Below are 26,231 nucleotides of genomic sequence, written 5' to 3'. Positions count from 1 at the left end.
TACTGTTGTGAACTCAAAAATGTAATGAACCGCAGATGGGGACTCGAATCAGCACCGGAAAGCTCGAAACCAACACGCAAAACAGCATGAAAAAAATTCGAATAGAAGAGAAGCACCAGCTTCAAAGAACATCGCGTATGGAAAGCACAACGTTAATGTAAGTGTATGAAGACCTACATATTGCCGGAATCCCCAATTATCTAATCAATCTGACATTTGCTTTAACCATTATATTTCTACATCTTTCTTTTTGTGTTAAACACATATCAACTAAGCTCACACTTTTTCAAAAATGTGATGTAACGGAAACAATGATGCCTTAAACAATCAGCTTTCCAACAGAAATTCACACAAATATAAAGTCAATAAACGAAGGTACGGGATAGAGACGGGCCTCAAAACAGATTGATTTTCCTTTTAATTCAGAATCAATGAACATTCCCTCCAAGTGAAATTGTACATATGACTTCAACGGAAAATCGGCAACAAGGACTTGGATTGGGAACCTCGATGACAACCTCAACGGTTCGATGATCGGAAACCTCTCACGTTTCTATCACTGTTTCTACTGTATTTCCGACCAGTTATGGTAGCAGCAGATGTAAGATGGTGGAATGGTAGCGGAGTGTTTGTGTGTGTGTGTGTGTTTGCCGGTTTCAATGGTGGTCGCCGGAACTCAAAACCAAACAGATTGGCATTCAAACTTCACTGTTCGATCTGAATCTTTCGAAAACAGCCTCTCTATCCTCTTAGATAGGGACAAGGTCTGTGTACACTCTATCCTCCCCAGACCCCACTTGAATTGTTGTTGTTGTTGTTGTTTTTGTTGTTGTCAAACAGCTTTTTTTTAATCAATATATTGTTCTGAACCATTTTAATTATGAAAACATGTAACTTCCAGTACCTTCTTTATCTCTAGTTTCTGATCATGCAAATTTTATCTTAAAAAATTATAAGTTCACAATAATAGCATAACTTGTAAATCTATAAACTATGCCACAATCTTAAAGAAGTTAAACATCACCCGCATAAATACTTGGGAGAATTACATCCCTTGTCACATGGCCCAACAACATATCAAAAAATGGCCCATATTTGAAGCCCTTACTCAGTATAGCCCAGGTTGTACATAATCTGAAAATTAATTTTCACCAGTTAGTCCACCCCTTATTTCTTCGTTCCCCTTTTTTCTTCGTTCTTTTACTCATTCCCATGTCAGCCTTTGCACCACAAAATTTCTCTACTATTGTTATTCTCCTTCAATTCTTTTTCGGATTTCAATGGTTAACTAAGGTTTTGAAAAATAAAAGTCACCATTACAAGTGATTCGAAGATTCGATTTCAGAAATTGACTTTTTCGATTTGTTAGTTGTTTGGAATGGGTGCTGTCTCAATTGATTGGAATCACCAAGATGAGTTCAAAACTTAAATTTCAAGTGATTTGGAGTAGATTTAGGCTAATTTGAGAAATTGAGTTTTCTGATTTGTTAGTTGTTTGGAATGGGTGGTATCTCAATTGATTGGAATCATCAAGATGAGTTCAAAACTTAAATTTCAAGTGATTTGGAGTAGATTTAGGCTATATTTGAGTTAAATTTCAGAAGATGCCCATGGAAGAAGAAGAACACGTGAAGCTCCATTGATAGGATTCATTTGTATAATAATGTGTAATATTGTATAAATAGTATATAATAGTGTATAAACACAACTTATACACTATTATATCCAAGGTTGATACATTATTTACAGGTATTTGGTGAATTTCTCGCATTCATTTGTATATATACACCTATATACATATTGTATCAAGAATATTTTCACTCTGTGATTATACATCTTTATACACTTTTATACAACTATATACATACTGTACCTCTTTGTATAAAAGTGTATAAGCATCGCTGGTGAAATTGTTGTACGATTTTCACTTGCAATTCTTGTATAAAACTAATCCAAATATCCAGCAAATAACTTTAAACTTTGTATAAAACCTACTTAGACTATTTCTAATAAGTTCAAACAATACTCACTCCAAATTTCTCACAAAATCATAATCGAAAATTAACAAGATTAGCATTAAAGGAGATGAGATTTTAGGTTTCTCGCGTCTGTTTTTGCGTTTTGCAGTTGTGATAGGTATGTATAAACCTGAAGATATACAAAATTTAAATATAAAAAAACAGAGAAGTATTGGTTATGGAAGAAGGCACGAATGGGTGTTGATTGTATGGGGAACTAATTTTTCTTTTCAGTTTTGTTTGCATATGATTCTTTTTCATTAATTAAATTAAATATTTATGGGTGAAAAATGAGGAGAGAGCTACAATGGGGTAGGTAGGAATAAATGAGGTTGTTATAATTAGAGGGAATGAGAAAAGAAAAGATCTTATTGATATTTGGCTACACATTTGCAAACTTGTAACCGGACTAAAATAGTGTAAGGTCAACTTATGGAGTGCATTATTCCGTAATTTTGTCTAAATATTTGGCTGAATACCTAGATAGCCCTTTAAATTTGCCCCATTTTTCATTTTAGACACTAAAATTAAGGATTATACCTATTGAACGCCTCAACTTAAATTATGTCTATTAAATACACATTGCTGACATGGCATAGCATGTTAATACAATTTCCTCTCAAAGCGTGAAAAGTCTTGCTTTTTTAGCTTTTTAAATATTTTGCTTGTCTCCTCCAACCACAATCTGGCGCCACCATTTCCAACACCTCTGCCACCTTCTGCCATCATCCACTTTCCTCCTCCTTTCTCCTCGTACCAATTGTACCACCATCAAACTTCCCCTCGCCACTACCAAATTTACGACAATCCAGCATCACCCACTCTTCCGTCTTCGCCACCACCAGCAACTTTAGGCCACAAGCCAGAAAGAAAAAGGCATTAGCCAAAATTTGACTGTGACTAACTAGTTTGATGCGGAAAGAACACAATGGTGAGGAAAATAACTCACATTCAGCTTCAACATTCGAACACCTGCATCCGAACGTCTTCCTTGATTTCGTGGTTAATAGAAACCCATCATTTTGAATCAATTTCTTAATTCTCAATTGTGCAATAAACTAAATTTGGTCCCAAACCACTAGGATTAAACACATCCCAGAATCAAAAAAAAAAAAAAAAAATAATGGTAAATCACGTTGCATTGTATTCTATCTAGTAATCACGGTCCCAGTCGAAACAGAGAGCAAATGGAGAGGCTCAAGCATATCAACAACCGAAAAGAGTCAATAAGTAAGAAAGCTACCATTTTTCTCCACATAAAACTTTCAATTTATCTTCTTCGTCCACCAAATAATTTTCTCTAGAACTTCCAGTCAAAAGACGATTTTGCAAAAAAAAAATCTTCATAACTCTTCATCAAAGAAAAACCAGTCGAATTTTTGGGGTGTGGGGTGGGTGAGTTGCGTAGGTTGTTCTAGGATGGGTGGAATGTTGGATGAGGTGTCAAAAGGTGGTTTGTTGATTTTTTGTGTGGAACTCACGCGTTTGCAGTTTTTGGGTGACTGCAGAAAAGTGTTCAGTTGGCACATTCTCTACCTGTTTGAAATGTTCAACGTTCAGGTATCTAAATGGAAAAAACGGGCAAGTTTAAAAAGTTGAATATGTATTCAGCCAAATACTTTATATCCACTTCACTCTATTAACAGCACAATAGTATAACTATGAAACTTCAAAAGAAATATAAAGATGAAGAACATGAACAAGGAAACAGAAATTGAAAATTCCTGGGAATGAGGACACTTATAAAAATGAAGAATATGAATTAGCGATAGGCAAACCCAAGATTATAAGCAATGGAGAAGCGCTCCGTTATAACAACTGAATATATCCCACTTACAATGGCACATGTGATAAAAATATTGCCAAGCCAACTGGAAAACCTGTATTATAATTCTTCATTTTGAATCTGATCACCCAAAATCTTAGAACAAAATGATACTAGCACAATGCACATCTCAGAAATTTTATCTAGTCCAACACATGACCTCCTCCTTTGAGCTCCTCAGAGGCAAAAATTGACTTTGACAATGGCGTACACGGTTATCAGATCATAATTTACAATGCGACCTTGGAAGGTAAAAAAGAAGTAAGCAATGTCAGGCATCTGAGTGATTCCCATGTAAAGCCACCACTTGAAGCTCAACCAGACTGCCACTTCTTCAAAACAATTGAATAAATTGCACAAGGGAGTACAAACAACGAGCCGAAGCTTCTTCATAGTGAAAAAAAAAGACGAAATGCTACAAAGCATCCTCTTATAGAGCCATTCAACCTTACAAATCACGAGGAAAATTGTTGATTTGGCCTTCCTCCAAGACATCTTTGTTATTGACCTTATAACTTATCCGTATACGCATGACAATGGATTTCTGGGAAATGAAGATAATGATATAGCCGTTAAAGATTCAAAAATTCATTAGTGAAATGAAAAGTACACTCAATCTCACGGTTTAAAGGAACTTCATAATTTTGAAATACATTCAATTCCGATGGCTGATAAACAAATTTCTATTACTAGTTTCAGTTTCTTATAGCAAAGATTGTTACATAAAAGAACAACTTACAGCTGCAGCTATCTTTTCAAACCTCTACAAGGGAAAATATTTTTTCAACAATTTCGAAAGTTTCCAATCTCACCCATGTCATATCCAATTTACTAGAATCCACAAAGAGAGTACCATTGGTAAAAGCCAGAAGTCATAAAGCATATTTTCATTATTATCATTTTGTGGATCAACGACGTACAAACATTTCAGTAATAATTTCTCTTCATGAACAAATGGAACAAATGAAATTCTGTAAGTTAGTGTTGACTCATAATCCTGTAACTAAACTCAAAGACGATTGGACATGCAACATGATTGTTAGATTATCAGTATCAAGTTGATAATGAGCCTGGACGATATTTTATATAAATCGTCTATATGCATTCATTCTATTTGTGTCAATTCCTTTCTAATACTGGAAAATATTTGTGCTGTAAGTCAAAATAGGGGCTAAGGCTAGAGGTTTCTAAATCATACGATCTATACATTTATTTCTACCCAGTCAAAGTCTATTAAAAGTAATCCAAGACAGTAAATGAATAATTCACATACCTTGCCATGTTGGCTGTTTGTGACTCTTAACTTTTGTGTGATTGATCCATTACCGCTTGCAGGTAGGGTATTACCGCTAGCTGGATCCAATTGCAGTTGAAGGAACTGGATAGACATGCCAAATAAACTTAGTCAAGAGATGACTAATGGTACATGTACTGAGAATTTAAAAATTAGCTATCCAATATGTATTAAATTGATAGTCAATTGTGATAAATCAAAGGATAGGTATACCAAGAATTACCAATTCATTTAAGCCTTCAGCAAATTGTATTAGAAGATTCTCTTTCAGAACTTAAAAGATGAACCTAAAAATTGCATTGAAAGATTTTCTTTTAGAACAAGAGATCCATTTACAACAGCCTCCAAGCTATCACCGATATTTCAACCGATCAGAAAAGTCAACCATGTTGAGATATTGGAAGGCATGAAATCCACATCAAGGGCAATGCAGCACTGTATGGAGAAAAGATTTATTGACACACTTAAAATGACTTTTTATTTTTTTTGATTTGCACCGGGTGTCCGAGTCTCTAAGAGCCCCGATTAATCACGGGGGTGCACAGGCCCTCAGCAAGGAGTTTCCCGCAAGTGCACCACGGTTAATTCAGGTTTTACCCAGTCCGATGGCCCTCAGAAATTGTTTGCACCCAGTGGGTTTCGAACTTGAGACCTTGAAAGGGAGCAAACCCCAAGGCTCAAGTCTATTGCCACCAGGCCAACCCCTGAGGGTTCACTTAAAATGACTTTATACTAGATAACTACCAACTCTACCTATGTGAGCCTTGCCGGTCCCAAGCCCAGATAAAGGAGAAGGGTTGCGGTAGGCTGACAGCTAGCTTAGAATAGCCAATTCATTATTAATCCTGGCCTACAAATTGAAAGGTAGGTTTTATAGAATAGTTAGACTAGCACGGTTACAATGAGAGTGAATGATGAGCCTTAAAGTCCAACATATTCACAAGATGAGTCTCGATGCAGATGTTAAGATGGATGTGCCGTCATACAAGGTTAGAAATGACCACATTCGCCAAAAGATGCAAGTAGCACACAGTGAGGATAAAATGAAAGGTCGCTTGAAATGGTTTGGATTTGTTCATGTCTGTGTCGACTTCCAAATGTTTTGATTTATAGTTGAAAAACCATGGAAACTGAAGGTTTTAAAAGGGGACGAGGTAAACCTAAAATCACATGGAAGGAAATTGTCTCGAAGACCTATAATTTCTTGGAATCTTTGCAAACTTAGCGAAACATAGAGCACAATGGAAGAAGAAGAGTGATACCAACTAGTTGGGAATATATTTTAGTTATGTTAGTACGTTCCTTTTAGGTCTTATGCTTTCTAACAGTCTTTAGCCCTATCAGTGGTTTTTATGCCATTAGCAAATATATAGAACTTCTAGTACCTTTTATATTTATTTTGTATGATGTTGGCTTGACATGAATTTGAATGGAGAAATATGATCGGTGAGAACTCATATAACAGACCCCAACTTGTTTGAGACTAAGGCACGCTTTTTATTGTATACCCGGTAACTACCAAAATGGCACAAGCCCAAGAGTGAAAATCGACACTCAAAACAAGCCCCTTGACCCCCCCCCCTCTCCTCCCCCCGGGCCCCTGACAGTCCACGCCCGAGGTTGGACATCTAGGCCATGGACAACATGGGGCTGGGGGACTAACATTGGGTAAACGAAAAGTTGTTGGATTGACTATGATATCGTGTAAAGAATTTTGGGTCTAACTCAACTCAAAAAGCCAGCACATGAGAGGATGATTGCCCAAACCACAGGAGACAATAGTTCTTTCTCTCAACTAATGTGGGACACTCTAATACATGGACCGTCATTCTTCCAAGAAGAAATAACGAAAAGGAAAATAGTAACACAACAAATTAACTATTGGATGATTGTTCCTTTTCTTACCTTTGGAACTGCTGCCTGGAAGATGAAGTCCGTGAAAACATCTTGTGACTTATTCGTGAAACTACCTTCAACAAGTGTTGTCTGTGGGTTTCCAGGCTGCTTTGACAAATTGAATGTTAATTTCAAGGAGCTGCTCTCAAACGCAGTAACTGATGATTGTCCTGGACCATTGCCTTCTGTAACTTACAAAAATGGTTTCAGCATTTCAAGAACAAAATAAGACTGGCCGAGAAGGTTAAAGAGCTTATAGAGATTATACCAGACATCGGTGGACTGGAAGGAAGCCCATTCAATAAATCCAACATAAAAGAATTTCCACTTGTAGATGAGACTTGCGCTGAAGGAGCTGAAGGTGTGGACAGTCTATCTAATATATCCAATGGACTTTTATTGTCTGTATTGGAGGATAACATCTGAGCTGTCAATGAGCTGCTTTGAGCAGGAGGAGTTCCAATTGACAAAAGATCGAGTAAAGCATCAGTACCACTCTTTTGGCCCTGATTTGTATCTGAAATTCAAAGAGAAAAATCAACTATGAAGTCAAGTTTATGTTAGATGTCAATTTATGCTTGGAATGGCCAAAAGATACCAATTAAATTTTAATTACAGTAAAGCGGAAAAAAAATGTGAGGATGATCAGAATTAACAATCAGGAAAAGAATTCTGAAAGATTCATGCAATACATAGCAAATGTGACCTGATTGCAAAGACACTAGCGTCAGATTGACACCAAGAAGATCCTGAAGAAACTCTCCACCAGAAGAGCTAGGTGCAGGAGCATCATCTGAACTAAGATCGAGTAAGTCAGCAACAGGAGCAATACTGGGTTTGGCAGCTCCATTTGGAAGATTAACTGATACTCCTTTTGAAGTTGACACAGCTGCCGGCACAGAACCAGCTCTCCTTCCGCTGAAAGTTGCTTCATCCAGAACTGGCATTCTCTCTGCTAGTGAAGACCTGAAAACATACATCCAGCAACTTCTTAGCTTAAGTACACTAAAAAGACAACAGCAGGCATAGAAACAACCTTCCACAAGAAATCAATCAAACCTCATATTCTGATGCCTCTCAATAATCGAGTTAAATTCAATAGCTCTCTGTTGCAGTTCAAGCACAAAGCTTCCTTTATACTGACCAATGATATCATTTATCCGCCTGCACCAAACAACAGCATTGCAGATTACTCACTTAGACGCATTATAAGACCAACTATTTTTAAAGGCACTGAGCATCATGTTAAGAATATTCAAAAGGTAAAAATGCAATTTACCAAGTCTGTGTCAAGACCCAGAGGTTAGTTAATTTGATTAGCAGTTAAACAGCTGAGGCTAGTTAGTCATAGATGAGGCGGACGGCTGAGGTTGAAAGTTCAGTAAATGTGCTCAATGGTTGTTATTTAATCCTGGCCAAATAAAATAGCACGTGTGGAAGGAAAGGAAGGTTTTTGATTTATTAGCCAAATTCTGGTAAATTCAAATTCTCTCCCCTTCACGTTTTTTTAGTGCTTCCTTCATCTAATTCTTGTTCCTAATTCAATCCCCCATTCATGAAGAGGTAAAGCTGAGCTATGACGTAAGGAGTAGAGCTGAAGATTGTTGAATTTCCCTTGTTTCATTTTTCAGTTGTTCTCTTTTCAGTTTCGATCTCGTATTCAGTTGTATGTTAATTTCCTTTTCATTAATAAAAACGACCTCTGCTCTCGGTAGATTGGGAAATTGTTTCATTAAAGTGTGCGATTGCAAGTAGAGAGAACATTCCCAAGGAACTATACATAATACAACCTGAGAGTAATGTAGACAACAAACAGATAAAACCAAAATTAAATACAAACTTCCTTCTCAACATTGCTGAAAAGAATAGGTATGTTAAGAAAACGTACATTGGCCTAACTCAAACCTAAAAGTTAGCGTACGTGGTGAGAATTGTACTAAACCAATAAGGAAACGCTAGCATATACACTTTAACCGATGTGGGGTTCTAACACTCGGCGTGCAATTTGGAAGATAGAGCAACATAACAGGAATGGCCCAACATTGGGTAGTCCAACATACCCCAGGGCTTTGGTTCGGTAATGAAGGAAGTACAGCGCATTGTGTGGTAACTAACATCACAAGTTTGAACTCCGCAGGAAGGTAGAGGGGAAATCCCTGGACCTGTGCGTCAACTAGGGCTAGGCCAGCTAACCCAGGGATTTCTCGATTAACATTGGTTAGTCCAACATCAAAAAATCTGGCTATGATTCCATGTTAAGAAACGGACCTTGGCCTAATTCAACTCGAATGTTAGTGCAAAGAAAATGAACCTTCAGTCTAACCCAACCCAAAAGCTAGCTTATAAGGTGAGGATTGTCTAACACCATATAAGGAAGCAATAACCCATTCTTTCAACAATGTAAGACTTTTTAAACCACGCCTAGACTGGACCCCAAGAGCATGGAAAATATAACATAAGAGACCAACATTGGGTAAACAGAAAATAGGGATGGATCTGACTCTAATACTAATGTAAAAATGATGGACCTTTATTCTAACTCAACCCCTAAGGATGTCCAAAATAAAATAAGGAGACAATAGCCTATTCCCTCAACCAATGTGGGACACTTAACCGCTAGCTCAAGTGGTAAGAAACCAAGATAATATGAGGAGATTACAGCCCATACACTTACCCAATGTGGGACTTTATCAAGGTTAAAAGGAAGGTACACTTCTATTTCTCAGCAGAAAAAGGAAGGTATACTTCTTCAAGAAGATGAGTATTAGAGAAACCAAAAGGAGTTGCATAGAGTTGAAAAGAAGATGGCAAGTAGTCTCTATAGAGATCAAACATCCTTTCTAAAAGAGAAAACCCAAGAATTACCACCATAATATCTACACCTTTGACAGAATTACTCGATTGCAGAAGGAATGTCTTTAAGTTCATCAACATGGGGTAGGTGATTAGTAACTCAAAAGCGAGAAGGGGAAAGGAGCTGCCTCAGCATAAATTAATCGAGGCAAATGAGCTAATTAATGGCAAAATGAAATGGACATGGCAAGGCTATATCAAGGGAGAACTAAAACAAAAACAGCCTCTGGTTACTAGAAAACGGAGCAAGAAATAGCTCAACTGGATCAAAGGCAGTGGTGGTCAGAATTGTGTTAAATGACTGAAACTAATCAATCTTTAAATACATATCAGCATTCCAGGATGGAACTTGGATCAGGTTTTCACAATCATCAAAATCTTACTTATTGAAGGAAACGGAAAAGTTTCTTGGCTCTTCAGAAACTTAAGAGTCAGACAATTAACCAATCATAATATTGATGGAAGAAACATAAAGTTATTCATAATGCTTGAATAAGGTTGATTGGTAGGAAGAGCATCACATAATTGTTTAAATTAAACTAGTTAATGGATAAAGTTTTGAAACTTGTGAATAGTCGAGAAGCAGCGAGAAGCTGAAGATTGTAAAAGCACAAGAGGCAGATTCGATCATGCAGACTATTTACCAAAAAGAAGAGTTTCACAGAAAAATAGAGCATGATAGACTGTAGACTATAGCTGAACAGGAAAAAACAGATATCCAACTGAATGGAAAAGAATACATACTGTGAACAAGATGGAAAGCGACTTGACAGCTTTAACAAAGCAATCAGACACATTGCCTGAGTTGTAAGATCACACGAATGGCTTTTGATCGATATCTCCACCACATCCACAGCATCCGACTCTGTCACCTGCTCCAAAAAACTTCATCATATATGCCCCAGAACAAGAGAACTATTATGCAGAAAAAGCTGAAACGATAATAACATGCACCCAACTTCAAAAGGGCAAAAAGCTTAATCTCTTTTAGATGAAGAAAGCTTAATCTCTTTTATTAAGGAGATACAGAAATTGTGAGAAAGCACGGGAGAAAAATATATTATTGATATTTTATATTAAATGTTTACAATAGCCCTATTTATAACTATATACAATACATATTTTGCTCCTATTCTAGGTGGGATTATGGTTATTTACATAACTATCTAACTGAAATAAAATACAAAATATTTAGTATTCTTTATAGACCATCGTTTGGACTATCCATCCTTTGTTTTTATAAATAACATTTTTATTTGACTAAAGTACATTACCAAATGGCAGATGCACATAATAACAACAATGTTACACAATATATCGTCCAAATTTGGCCTTGAAAAATGAAATAAACTAGTAGCAGCTTATTGGGTAAAACATAAGTGTTTGTTGATAGTTCTTTTCTTTCACTCTCCCCTTTTTCTACTTTTTTAGTATTTCTAAGGAATATGGCATTTCTTGGAGATCTGAATTCTCTATAGTATTTGAAATCACATGGAACTAGCTTACAGTCTTTACCACATTCAACCAGAGCATATTAGTGAACTTCCAATAAATACTACAGGAAGCAACAGTTATAGTTATTGTCAACACATCCATGGAGAGTTTCCCAATGGATGATAATAACGAATGAGAAACTTCATCCAGAGAATGCTGGATCACACAGGAAATACAAGCTGGTCAAGAATATGATGCTAGATTAATATGGAGAAAAATATGCATAAACAATATTTGCTAAGAACTGTCCAAAAGCATAAACTCACAGTTAGGTGTTCTTCTATGTCAAGCCTTCCGAAATTACTGACTAACATTTCACCATACTCTCCAATGCACCAAACTGCAACTCGGACAAGAGTTTCCTAACAAAAAAATGTCAAAAAGATTACAGTAAAAAATACAGACATATTCAGGACAAGAAAACTGCTCATGGGTTACATGAACTTGGATTCTGAGAGAAGATACAGGCAAAGCACGAAGTACCTGTTCCCCTGCTGTTTGCACGGTTCTATATAAAGATCGTACAGCATATCCATGGAGGTCAGAAGCATTTGTAATCACCACAATCAGAGCATGCCACACCTCGTCCTTCACATAATTTCCAGCCTATAGCACAGACGACATATTAGTACTGTTTACCCACACACACAAAAAAAAGGAAGAACAAGCAGATCCACCAAAACAGGCAGACATGAACCAGATGTTAAGGACTGGCACTTTGACAGATATTGAGAAATATTTATGATATAGATCACATACGTATCCAGCAACGGGCTTCAAACATGTAGAGTCAAAATCTATAACCAGCAGCATAAGCACATTCATTTGCGACTAAGTGCCATTACATGTATGAGATTATGAGGTTGGTTCTACAAAAGTTTGATCAGAGGAACGTATGATAATTAGCGTTAAGAAGATAATATCCTCAATTCAAAAACCTATGTGAGACAAAAACCTTGGGGAGTAAGCTGGATGTATTTCCAAGGAAACAACTAGCTGAAGAACATGTGGAGGACTATCACTGGCTGTGTTTTTTGAACAATTTGGAGAGAAAGAAACTTGATGCGCTTTGAGGGCAATATAATTCCCATCCAAATGTTGAAATTTAAATGCTTATCTAATTTAGCTACATGATGTATTTTGGTGGATACATATGATGAGGGGAAATTGCTAGATATTGTAGATTCATTGCAGAACCGAGCTTTATTGTGCTATTTTGGCAGTCTAACATTCAGCACTGTCTTTGTGCTGGAACTTTCTACGAATAAAATTGTTTACTTTATTTTTTTTAAAGCTTTGGCAATATGTCGTAAACTTTAATAGTTTGCAATTTGTCACTGCAATTGTTTCTCGTTGAAAATGGATATCGTATTATCACTTCACAATGAGTAATTTCAGATAAATGGCGTTCTTTTTTTCCTATAATCCCTCTCGGAAAATTCATAACTTGAGGGAGGTGGATGAGCCCTTGTAAAAAGTATTCTAAAACATTAATTTTTGTTTTTAATTTAACTCAAACAAAGTCTACCAATGCCAAAGATTTGGTAGGCTACTATCAAAAATGGATCCGACCCTCTACTCTTCTCCACTTAAATACAAGCCTTTTGTCAGCGGTAAGGTTCCAACTCGTGATGTGCGTCTAACCCATATATCACGTGCTGAGCTCTAACAACTAGACCAAAGCCTTGGAACAGCAATTCACAGATAATAATAGTACTCCAATCTAGAATTTCAAAGTTGGAGAACCCACCTTATACCAATGTGGGCTCACCTACGTGAGCTTCCAATAGCTGGTTCCTTGTTCAATAAAGGAGATAGGTTGTAGGTTGATGTTGGCATATAGCCAATTTATGATGAACCCTCATAGAAATTGATATAGACGATTTGTATAGCAAACTCCAACTAGTTTGGGATTGCGCAATAATGGTTATTCTGCCATAATCGTTTTACTAACATATATTTGTAAAAAAGCTGTACACTTTTGAGAATCAGCAAAGCAGTTCACGAGTAAGAGAAATTTGAGAGAGATTTTACTCTACAATTGAGAAAAAGGCCGGCATGACCACATAATCCATTCAGTAAGAGTGTGACCTCTGCACTACCAAACTTTGGCACATAGAATATAGCTAACCACATACCTATCCAGGTAGTAAAACACAAAAGTGTCTTTAAGGGAAAGACAAGATGGCCAAAAAGTCAAAAAGACCAGGCCATAACTAAATCATATTGTAGTTTGCATGCTAACATCAGAAGCCCCATAGAGTATTGATTTGAAAGATAAAGAAGTATCTAAAAAATTTTATGAAGAAGAAGAGAACTAAATTTATGAATCTACCAGCTTATGCATACCTCGGAGAGGACCTTGAGCATCTGATCAATGTACCAAATTTTCTCAGGGGAGAACCTATTGCACCATAAGCAGTTGTAAGTACAAGATGCATTTGAAGAGAATGAACAATCCATTTGTTCAGGAAAGTTATCTAACCATATTACATCACAAGATCCCCTTGGGCACACAACCAGAAAAGTCAACAGAAACAAAGCTATGTAATCATGTTACAACACAAAAATCAGCTAGGGGACACAATCAGAAAAATCAACAGAAACAAAAACAGGAAATAGCAAAGCAATAATCAGAAGATCTATTCCCAGAATATTCAGAAGCAGGAGTATTCTGTGAATTACAAAAAGAAGAGATGACAAGTTTGACAATTGTTCAGTGCTGACTTACTTTTCCACAATAGAACAGATTTTGGCAGTCAGATCTCCCTTAAACTCTGGATCACTTACTTCCAGATGTTCAGTTAACTCCTTGATCAATGGCTTCACATTGCTGTCGTTTATTAATAGATACACTAGATCAAGGGCTCTTTTACGAATTGATGGATCAGAGTCCTGAAAATTAAATAAGCACATAAATTGCAACAGAAACTATAGAAATGAACACTTTGGGAAAAGATGTCAAACATTCGCATTTCAACTCAAGAAGCCGTATAATGACAGAAGTACCAAAATTTGAAGATGCCATTAACTATGTTCTGTAGAAGTATTAGGAGGGACTCCACATATGAGAGGAAAGAACACTGAGGATTGAAGAAAAGGAAAGACGAGATGCAACAAATTATTTTTTTTTTATGAGAAGAAACAATAAAGTATAAAGGTAACATACCTTCACGCATTCCAAAATTGTTGCCCTATGTCTCTGTACTGCTTGACTATCTACAGCTATAGCTTTCATCAGCATGTTCAGAGCCACATATCTGAAATAACTGAACCTCATTATAATGGAAAGCAGATTGCAAGAAAAATAGCAGTAAGTATGCAGAACGTGGCTTTCAACACACAGAAGGAAACCCCTTTTTCCCTCTACTTTCCCGACAAGAAAAGAAAGAGAAACAAAGAAAATTAAACAGGTATTATTGTCATGGTTGTGGTACGCAGACAGGAGCATCTGCAGGTGGCAATAATGGTAGCCAACTGACAGCATGAAGATTTCTGTACTGATTTCCATGCAGGTTGCAGTCGGATGCAGAGGTGGATCCAAGATTTGATTGGCTACGGGTGCCACTGTATTTAATGCAAAATAGCCACTAATTAAGGAGATTGAATTGGGGTGTGCATTTGGTCGATTCACTCTAATTTTTAATTAATTTGGTTTGGTTCGGGTCGATCAATTTTGAATTAACTTGTTCGCTTTATAAGATATTTGGTGTATAAATAAACTAGATGAGGAAAGGCCCGTATACGAGCCCAACATTGCAATTTTATTAAAATTATTATTTGTTGGTGTTTAGTTAATTAACTTTTGAGGTTTAACAAACTATATATTTTAAAATTACTTTTGAATATAAAAATATTTAGTTTGAAATCGTCTTCAAATAATATGGTAGATGAAAATCATTTAATTTTTATTTTCAAATTGCTTTAAGATAGTATGGGTGAATATGAAAATCTTGTAAATATCGATATTTCTTTTTGTTGTTGTATTATTTAAAAATTAATTTTATTTTCTGTATGGAAACTTCTATTTGAATAAAACAAAATTAATAATTTTCTAAAATGAGAAAAAACAATATGAAATGAGTATTTGCATTGCACAAATAGTCTAATCAACACATGCATAGTGCATAAAGGAGAGTTGTGGCTAGAGGAATATGGGGTCCACGTGTATTTTGCATTTAAGAAATGCAAACATGAAATTTTTATGAAATGACATAGGAAAGTTGTGGCTAGAGGAATGTGGGGTCCACGTGTATTTTGCATTTAAGAAATGCAAACATGAAATTTTTATGAAATGACATATATGCCCTTGGTCAACCATCTTTCTTTTTCTATATAATAGAAATAGAAATATGTGATAACCATACTGAAAATATTTAATCCTTTATTTGAAATCAAGGAAAAAATAACTTAAGATGAATAAAAAAGAGACCCCCAGACCCCCACTTTGTGGGATTACACTGGCTATGTTGTTGTTGTTGTTGTTGTTGAATAAAAAAGAGAAATGATTAAAATCATATTCAAATAAAAATTTGAGATCTTGAAGAAGAAAATAATAAATAATAAAATGGGGTTGTACAAAGGGAGGAAATATAAAGATGAGAAAACTAAAAGAAATTAAGAAAAAGAGAAGAAAAGAAAATGGAAAAAGGGAACAAGTAGGGCCAAGAGGAAAAGTATAAATGGCTTGCTAGTGAGTGATGAGTATTGATCCTGGGTGTAGAATGCGGAAAGGTGGCACCTTTACCATGGCACCTAAGACCAGTTCGCGACTTCGGGTGTCAATCCTTAGTATAAGTTTGTTTCTGCGTGAAATACCAGTACATTTATGAAATTTTACCCGAGCGACCGGGTGGCACACCACCCCTCTCTATACCTAGATCCGCCCCGGTCAGATGCACATCATACCAAAACCAGGGATGTTTTGAGACACAAAAGCATGTCTTACTTTGACTGCAGATAATTAAGGTACAACTTGGGTGGAAGAAGTGAGAATACTCACTCCATTTATGTCTGGAACACATAAAAGAGAATACTCACTCCATTCATTTTATAGGACGGTATCAACAGCTCATTGAGTCAAGATTTTAATTTATTTAAATATAATATTAGTGATAGTGATAAAAATATTAAAGTAATAGTTGAAAAGTTAGTTTTATAAGAAAACATCACATCAAAGTTTAAATCTTCAGTAGTCCAATAAATCAGTATTCTTAGGGATCGTGAAAGATTTATAGAAACGGAATCGTGTCAAACATGTTGGAACATGAAAAAATGAAAAGAGTATCATATAATTAGAACAGAATGAGTATAGCATTAATTTTCTCTAAGTTCCTCATTCCAGCTCTCTAGACTTCGAGCCACTTGGACAATTTCTTTCTTGTTACTTGTCTCTTTGAAATGATGTTCTTTAGTTTTTAAAAGAAAAGTGACAATTCTTTTGAAAAACATCAGAAGCAAAAAAATTGATACATAAAGATGCAACTAAGAAACCTGAATAGAACAACCACAATTAAATAGCATTCTACACAAAAACCCAAATTAATTGGGCAGACCACCAAAATACATACTAAGTCGTGCATCTTTTGATAAGTGTCAAATGCATGACCTTTTTATTCACTATTCCTCAAATTCTTCCACTAACTAAAGATAAACTTCCCTTGTCACTACACTTGGGTGATAATCCATGATTGCTCTTGTCTACCGCTGCTAACAAGCACTTTTAATCATGTTTGTGAATTTTGAGATTGAGTAGTTGATATCTGGTTACAATTTTTCAAATTTTCTAATTTTGTTTTTACATGTTTTACTTTTTATTTCTTTATTATTTTGTGTTTCTTACCATTTTATAAACTCAAAGAAACAAGACTTTTTTTTACCAGCTAAAAAAAGAAAACTACAGGAGCCTGCAATTGTTTGTGCATATCAAATATCAAAATCATTAAAAAGTAGAATAAATTTTCTTATATTTCTATTTATAGGTTTGGTGCAAGTTAGTTTTCTAGTTCTGCTCCTGATGTAACACCAATAGCACCATAAGACAAGAAGACCTTTCACATTCAAGGTGTGTGACAAGAAAACATATAATATACCACTCATTTGCCAAAATATCTGGAAAACCACTTGGAGGGTGATCAGGAAGAAGTCACATATTGAATGTGCATAAACTTTGAGAACGATTAATTCAGCTTCAACCCATGAATATTTTAAGGTGCAATCCTTGGACACAAAAGAGAGTCACAACACATTGGAAGATACCCCAACAAATTTTAGGAAGAAAATAAAACTAGATGGATGAAGATGACCTGATATTATTGTCACGGTTGGACAAAAATCTTCCCAAAATATTAATAGCAAGCACATGTAAACCACCATTATCTTCAATGCTCATGATAGTTTCAACACATTCATAGAGAATAGCGTTGCCTGCATTTTTGTTCGACTCCGTTTTTGTTGCCACCTAAAAAGTAATTCAAAATTGTTAGAGAATGAATAAGAATATATTATTTCACTAAACAGAATAACTTCCTTGATATTCAGCAAATTCCGTTGCATCTTACTCATACCGTTAGTAGTAGCTTCAATGATAGTAAATAGTCCAACGTGCCACAAATTAGTTGTCAAAAAGTGCAAGGAGAAAAAATAAAAGACAATTGCTCAGATTGTTGCATTTGCTTAGATGTTCATGTTAATCAGAGTCTCTGAGCTATGAATAAACTTATCGCGATGCATATGCTTAACACAAGCGTTCACTAGTAGAGCTTCATTCAGTCTCCTCGTTAAGGGTTCGCATAGTAAAATTGCCACATAAGGAGAGCTAGCCCAGCAGGGTGATTGTGAATATCAATTAAGAATTTGATGAGAACAAAAGGAACAAAATAAAATCAAAAGAGTCATGATCTAATATCCCAATGTACTTAAAGCAACTACATACATGGCTCTTTATCCTTGACTATAAGCACACATTTATCAACTACAGTTTATGCGCTTGCTATCTTTATCCTTGACTTTAAGCAATGATGTATCAACTACAGTCCTATCTTGTATAGACATACAGAAAACTCTTGTACAGTCTACCCGAGGAAATATGCCATTCTAGTGCAAGATACCGCAAGTGGAACTGCCAAAACGATGACAAAACATGCCTATGTGGAAAGCATTCAAAAAAATTCAAAATTGTACAACTCCAGTACATTCACATATGCTTCAACAGACCATTGAGATATAACTGACCTGAGCAAGAATGTCATTCATGGAGTCACTAGTGTCAGCATCGCCTTGGCCCAAAACACGCAAGACCTTGAGCAATCTTATATGAAGAAAAGGGTCTGTAATGCCAGAAATGTCATACTCAGGTGCATACGGGCTGTTGGCAACATCCTTTAGAACTTTCACTAAACCATCTGTGCATTTCTATAACCACAGATGAACAGAAACAAAAGAAAAGAAAAATGTAAATGCCTTGTAGAACTGAAAATAAACCTTTAATTCTTATCTATCTCATAATTCAGTATGCATTTAAATTCAAAGCTTATGCGCAGAATATTTAACACAATGATTATGCATTAAAATCCAACATGTTTATGCAGTTAATATATTTTAACACGGAGGTTTAGTACAGTGGAGGGCAAGGTGAAGCATAAAAAAATAGAGCAGGCCTCATTGATTACTTATAGGTACAGCATTCATCGTTTCACTCCAGTTTTTTGGTGTAAGGGAGTCAAGTAAACAATTTAATTTACGTCGTCCTTTCCATCCACTTTCAGAGATGACACAGAAAGAACAGCTCCTTTCCCTTTATACCTCATTATTAGCGAAAGAAACTAAACACTATGCCTCCTCTTTTACTTCATATCCCACCAACTCTTGTCTTTTCACCCCAGCCAATCATGGCACAATTGAAATTAAGATATTACCTGTGCAAGTTTAGTCATTCTTTTCAGTTGGAACTTCAAAAAAAGAAAGTCTGAGGTGTAGAAAGGAAGAACCGGAATTGAAAGCGCGGCAGAGATCCTAATAATGTGCTTCGATCAGTAAAAGTAGAGGTATATCTCAAATCTACTTAACAGGTCACACAAAACTCAAAGCTATAACAAGCAAGAACTAAAAGATAATATGCTGATCAAGCATTTCTGCTCCAAAACATGTACATGGAATGAAAGCAGCATGGAAATCTAGTCCATTATGCCTTTTTGATGTATTTGGAATGGAAAGACCGGGAGGACGTATCATAAGCGATGAGGAAGAGCTTAAGAGATTTAAGTGTTCTTCTTGTTTCCTATCCACTTTTTACGAAGGATACCTTCTAGTTCAGGTAGTTGGGTAGGCTTAGTAGAGAATGATAGTAGCCTACATAGTCGAATGAACTTATAGTTTTAGCGCCATCTTGAAAAATCAAAAAATGAGTGTTTAATTTATCAAAAAGAAAGTCTCTCCTGGTCCCCCCCCCCCCCCCCAAAAAAAAACAAAACTTTTCCTATTACCTCAGTGGGCGTACGTATACCTGGTGGTTGGCATGCCAAAGCTTCACATTCTTACCCTTGTTTTGGAGACACTAGAAAAAGGAATAGCAAGGAAGAGAAATAAAAAGAGGGAAATCGGGAAGAGAAGTATTAACTTTCTTTTCTTGGGCTGAAAGAGAAAATTGGAAGGGGAAAAAAAATTGGATTTAGAGAGAAAATTTATGGGCCCAATATGAATACAATTTCCATTTTGCATACCCAACAAGAGCACAGAAATTTCTAGAACTTCTTCTTGGCCTTTCTTTCTTACCTTTCCAGATAAACCATTAGTTACAAGATTCATTCATGGATTTTCCCCATGTTATCAAGAAAAGAAAAAGATTCCTAAAATTGAACAACCAATAAATCAGCAAATAAAAAAAATTATAAAAACAAGATTTATTCTTGTTAGAACCAAAAGTGGGAAAAAAAGTACTAGGCACAGGAATGATCTCGACAAAGCCTTGAATTACAAAAGCAGTATTTCACATGGCAATGAAATTCAAAACCCTAACACAAACGAGAGTAAAATCTGGAGTTACCATCACAAACACCATGCTCCAAACAAGTACATAGAATAAGGTCATGGAAGCAAAAATCTAAACACCATTCAGAATTTCTCCCGCCCTTTGTTATATTTTCCCTTTTTTTCTGGGGATGGGGGTCTTAGGTTACAGCTATACTTGTCAGTGCATAACTTCTCCATCAGTTTTGATTATCATGTCCTTTTCTTTTGGGGCCCAGGTTCCCATATTTAATTTATGAAGTCAGACCCCCTTATTGGAGTTAGAAAGAGCTACATAAAGAGAAAATGCTAGCTTTTTATGTAACTATTGTCTGTGTTTAGAATTGTACACCAGTTAAAATGAAGAAATATGTTCGTTATTTAACAATACTTTCTCACAACTGCATCTAAGAGCAGAATGCCACAAAAAAGAAGAAAGAGTGAGCAATACCAATGGTAACAGATTTCCTAGTGACAAAATGTATAAGTAGAAAAGATAACCCTACCTATATTCAACTTACCTTTCTAAAATATTCAAGGGCCTCTGTACTAACTTTACATAGATCTGCACAAAGCTGGACACCAGTGATGAGAACTCCATGGTGCTTCTCTTTAAGCAAGGCAGCTACAGGGTTTACAAAACTTTCCGCAAGATCTGGGACCTTCTTTATAATTCTTATAGAGCAAAGTGCTGCCTACAATAGACCGAAGTAAAGTGAGTAAATGTTGGCAATAACCATATGTAAGCTTAGGAACAAAGACACATCAAATTACTGGTACTCAAATACACAGATGAGAATACTTAAAGGATAATGGATTACCTTGAAAGATATGCATAAGTGAATTTTGTTGAAAGGAGGCAGAGAAAAAGGAAGAGTGATCAACTAGAATGAGAGCGCAAGATGATTGATCATTCTTATATGGAAAAGCCCACCAAAAACCAACTCCCCCACCCCCCTCCCCGCTCTCCCATCCAGGAGTTAATAGTGGCCCTTTCCCACTTTGCTTCCTGGGTGACTCATACCTCCAACCGTCCTATCCACTAGGCTATTCCTCCCTTAGCAGAGCCCAAGATGATGGATCAAAAAGGAAACTTTGATGGTTGATTGTGGAAAGTAATCATATAAATGCACGTGATTCCAAAAGTATCTAATGAGACATGCCTACTGACCTAACGGTAACAGCTACTCCTAAAACAATGTATGGTCTACATTGGTGACTCTAAGCAAAAGTAACTGTATCTGCTTTCTCCCCGTATTTAACTTGATTGTGGAGTCAATTTTCTGTTCAGTGATCCAGTGACAACGTCAAGCAAGAGCATTTAATCGCCAAGGATAATCAGTTCCCATCCATATTTAGTTCCCAATTCCTAAATAGACATTGATGGCAGCTCTACAAAAATGATGCACCATCCCAATTTATGTGAAGGTGTTTGATTGGTCATGGAGTTTAAGAAATAACTGAAGACTTTTGAAACTTGTGGTCTCAAAAAACTATAGAAATTTGTGTCACTAAAAATCATTTCATTAAAAGGTAAAACGGGAAATTTAAAGTTGAATTGTTACTAAATATACAAAGTGTCATTCTTTTTAGAACCGACTAAAAAGGAAAGAGTGTTACATAAATTGGGACAGAGGGAGTGATACAAATTTTACCATCTGGGATTTCAAAGTGTAATGGTTTCATTATGAAGCCCCCATCTCAACATTTTACTAAACCAGCAATCTCTCATCTGAAGGACAGTCTCCATATTACTGCTGGTCAAGGAAATACCACTTCTTTTTTTTTTTTTTGATTTGCACCGGGTGTCCGAGTCTCTAAGAGCCCCGACTAATCCCGGGGGTGCACAGGCCCTCGGCAAGGAGTTTCCCGCAAGTGCACCACGGTTAATTCAGGTTTTACCCAGTCCGATGGCCCTCAGAAATTGTTTGCACCCAGTGGGTTTCGAACTTGAGACCTTGAAAGGGAGCAAACCCCAAGGCTCAAGTCTATTGTCACCAGGCCAACCCCAAGGCTCAAGGAAATACCACTTCTTCTAATAAAAAATCCTGAAATTCCTGAGAATTTTTCTTTTTTCTAACACACAGAATTGGCTCACAGATCCCACAGACATCATAATAAATTTGAGCAAATTCACTTTCACAAAGTACCAAAATTCCTATTAAGCTATCAATGTTTCTCACACACACACTAAACATTTTATCTTTTCCTTCTAACTCAGATCCCTCTCCCTCTCTTCTGTACTGATGAACCTCAACTTTAATTGATTCATCCATGAATTCCTTAAGAAATTAATACTTAACGAGTTTGTGTAGGCAGACTTAATCCAACAGAATTTCACATTTTGGAATGGAACTTAATTACAATTCAAATGAAAAACTCTTATCTTTTAGCAAGAGATATAAGATGTACCTTCTTTCGAATATTAGGATCTCTAAACTGCAGCAACCTTTCAACTTCAGGTGCTAAATCACGAGCCATTTCTGCAGAACAAATGTTCCCCAAGGCACAAAGTGCAAGTCCAACAATATATTGGTTGGTGTGATTAAGATCTCTATTAAAAGTTAAGATATCAAAGAAAATCATAATTTCATCTTCCAGACGAACTGAGCAGCATCTATTTTCTTTTTAATTTTTTTTTCTCTTTATTGGGGGATAAATCAACTTGCATCATCTTATGAATTTTAGGTGTTTTCTGAAAAAGAAATAAAAGAGAGATTTGAAAACCTCTTTTCCAGAAAATCTTTCTTAAACATTTTAATTTGGTCCAATTATTCAAGTGCCTTCTAATAATGTAGAATACTAAATTAAAGAGAGACCACTATAAAAGCAGTAAGTTTGAAATGGATACTGTTTTATAGAATTTGTAACCAACATGAGAACTTCTTGTCTTTCATCAAGCAGCAACATTAGACCAAGATATCCTATTCGTTTTTCTGGAAATCCCGGAGATGCGATTAACTTCAAGCATTCCATTTGACCAAAATGTGTTGGATAACCAAGCATGTGAATGAACATGAGTTTTGCAAGATTACGATGTCTATAGTCTGGATCATTTTCACTGATTGAAGCTCTAATAGCAGCACACTCTTTTCTTACTACGGCACGCTCTTCTGCTGCAGTTTTGGAAGCACGTATAGCCCTAATCATGTCCCTGCATTGCAACAATAAGGGTACATCATGGTCTTTATCACACCTATGCTATCTCATGCACTAAGCATCTTCGGTTAACTAAACATAATCTGAAAGAGAAACTTTGCATCAGCATCCATACACAAATTTTCTTTTTTCCTGTGGGAATGTATCATGCAAGGATGGGGCAAATAAAATGAGGTAGTCAATCAGCAGCTGAAGATAAAACTTTTTTAAGGAATAAACATTGTAGTGCAGGTAATTCCTGTTTCCTGAATGCTTTCTGTGAGAAAATAAAATAATCCTTAATGAGTTCCATCTCCTTAGGGTCTATCCATAATGCTCTCTAACCTTTTTATTAAGAGGTTTATAATTTATGACTATTCTAGTTTCTCCTCTTTTGTCTTCACTCCAATTTCTTACAAAAACTCGCACAATTATAAGGGCTTTTGCTTTCTCTAATTAGGTTTTATTTTAAGAGTTCTTCCATAAATATTATATAGTCTTCTTCATCCTCAGCACTATATAACATTGGTGTCAAAAAGCTGTAAAACCATCAACCCATGAAGAAACACAATTTTTCATAATGTCCAACATCTTAACAAACGCCCATGTCCACATTCTCACTTCTAAAGCCTTGTCATCGAGGAAAAGGAGAAACCAACTCTTACAGAAGCCACCACTAAAGGGTTTGATTATTATATAAACATGATATGGAGCAACAGGCTCAAAAGAACAGACAACATAGCACATTGGGAATATCCTTCAATTTGGTCTTTCCCCTCTGACTGGCATTACAGGACAATCTGGAAATCAGGGGATCCATTTATTAATAAGTCTCATTTTTAAGCAATGTGAAGGGAAGCCTTGGAGCAACAGTAAAGTTGTCTCTGTTCAAGCCGTGGAATTAGCCACTGACGCTTGAAAGGTTAGGCTACCTACATCACGACCCCTTTGGCTGAGGCCCTTCCCCGGATCTAGTGTTCACCGGGCTGCCTTTATTTTTCGGCAATCTAGGATTACAAAGAAGCTTCCTGTGCTAACAAAATAACAAAGAATAGAAACAGGTTGCTGATCTTCATTTCTTGTGTATTAGTCCAAACTGCAAAGTGTTAAGACTATAACTATCCAAGGAAGAGAATTAAAGAAAGGGTCGAGAAAAAACAAGCAATTAACTTTAGTTTAAGGGTTAGTGTCTTTGTGGTGGTAAAAGACATAAAACTAAGCTAGCGTTTGGCCAAAGATCCAAAATTTATTTTGAAAAATCTGATTTGGGTGAAGTTTGATTTGAAGATGAAAATGTGTTTGGGCATACGTTTTCAAAACATATTTTCCAACTTTATTTTGGAAAAACATGTATATAATTCCCAAGTTTTGGGATTTTGGCCCAAAATCAGCTCAATAGCTGATTTTGGGATTTGGCCAAAATATGGGCAATATTTATGGCCAAACATGAGTTTTGAAAATAAATCCCAAATTTATTTTGGCAAAACTCATGGCCAAACGGGGCCTAAGATTCTAACTATCCAATCAGAAGAATTAAGGGCCACTAATGGTACTAATCACTAAAATACTGCATTCAAGGGATCCTATCACATAACACTTGCACAATTCAATGGTAATAACCACAAGTATTTTCATTCTGCTCGATCATAGTTCCAACCGTCCCCTCTTCCACTTAACTGAGTTCAAGAACCAACACAGTTCCATAGCTTAGACGATGCAACTCCAACCATTTTTGAAATGATTCTGCGTTTCGGCACAGCACTAAACCAAGAAACCCCATGGACAATTTAAAAGAGAAATTCAACAAATAAACAAAGGTTTACATTCACTTCCAAAAGTGATAAAATAATTAGGAATTAAGCTTAAATCCCTTGCAACCAAGTAAACGCATTACATGAATATAGCCCTTAAATAAATGAGACATTAATCACATCAGCCCAAGGATGCGGACCAAACCATTATCGACAATACGACAGAAATGCCGTTAGTGATTTCGACAAAGTTATGCAATTAAATCACAATGACAAAAACATAGCAGAAAATTGATGAACTTGGATTGTACTAACCTGAGACGCGTGCCGGAGGAGAAGGGATTCATGATTGGGTCCGTTTTGAAACTATGGGAAAGCTCGATCAGATCCAGGAGTGCTGACTTCTTTTAACTGTTTACAAGTTTGATTAGTGGTTAGCTCCACAAATGAGAGCTGAAGCTGAGAATTTGGAGATCTGGGGAAGATGCAATTGAACGATCTGGGAATGAATCAGTTGCTAATTCGTCCCTTTGGATCTGGAAATGAAGAAGGAGAGAGAGAGTGTGTGTGTAAAGAGAAATAACAGTGTCGATGATGATCTCTTTTGCAAATTGAATTGAACAAACAAACTGTTTATCACATGGAAAAAAGGGAAAGAAAAAAAAAATAACTGTACAAACAAACTACAATGCCTCTTCCTGTCTTAGTTTTTCTTTTCCTTTTTTTCTTTTTTATACTCCCTCCCTTTCAACAAAAAAAAAAAACTACACTATTTAAAAAGTCAAACAAAATTTTCTGTAATCATACCTTCTGTAAAATAGTTTTTAAATATTATAACTTATACTACTTCTTTATGTAGTTTCTAAATAATAAATTTAGTTTCAAAAAATATATAAATTTTATATGTTAATTCACACTAAAAATTAATTAATTTAACCATCTACCCCCGAAAAGAT

General features: G+C 36.0%; 1 protein-coding gene across 1 annotated transcript; it reads right to left on the bottom strand.

Moving 5' to 3' along the window:
- Positions 1–3,761: 3,761 nt before the first annotated feature.
- On the bottom strand, positions 3,762–25,963 carry LOC109239244 (AP-1 complex subunit gamma-2-like). The gene is made up of 18 exons (XM_019405786.1): positions 25,591–25,963; positions 23,238–23,540; positions 22,799–22,940; positions 20,908–21,081; positions 18,614–18,793; positions 17,686–17,840; positions 14,550–14,640; positions 14,112–14,275; positions 13,730–13,784; positions 11,864–11,986; positions 11,647–11,742; positions 10,631–10,758; positions 8,093–8,197; positions 7,740–7,999; positions 7,302–7,550; positions 7,043–7,218; positions 5,117–5,221; positions 3,762–4,387 (listed from the first exon to the last, which is right to left on the bottom strand). The coding sequence occupies exons 1-18, from the start codon at positions 25,620–25,622 to the stop codon at positions 4,292–4,294; spliced, it is 2,634 nt and encodes an 877-aa protein (XP_019261331.1). The 5' UTR covers positions 25,623–25,963; the 3' UTR covers positions 3,762–4,291.
- Between the last annotated feature and the right edge of the window lie 268 nt (positions 25,964–26,231).

The sequence above is a fragment of the Nicotiana attenuata genome, unplaced genomic scaffold (genome assembly GCF_001879085.1).
Source record: "Nicotiana attenuata strain UT unplaced genomic scaffold, NIATTr2, whole genome shotgun sequence".
Lineage (NCBI taxonomy): Eukaryota > Viridiplantae > Streptophyta > Magnoliopsida > Solanales > Solanaceae > Nicotiana > Nicotiana attenuata.
This window is presented reverse-complemented; position numbering and strand designations above follow the sequence as displayed.

What these genes read in the sequence shown, in the direction of transcription:
- LOC109239244 (XM_019405786.1), bottom strand. Translation starts at nt 25,622, where the DNA reads ATGAATCCCTTCTCCTCCGGCACGCGTCTCAG. An exon ending in CCCTTGAATATTTTAGAAAG is followed by an intron (nt 18,794 to 20,907) that starts GTAAGTTGAATA and finishes CTGTGGTTATAG; the next exon opens with AAATGCACAGATGGTTTAGT. An exon ending in ACATAGAAGAACACCTAACT is followed by an intron (nt 10,759 to 11,646) that starts GTGAGTTTATGC and finishes TTTTTGGAGCAG; the next exon opens with GTGACAGAGTCGGATGCTGT.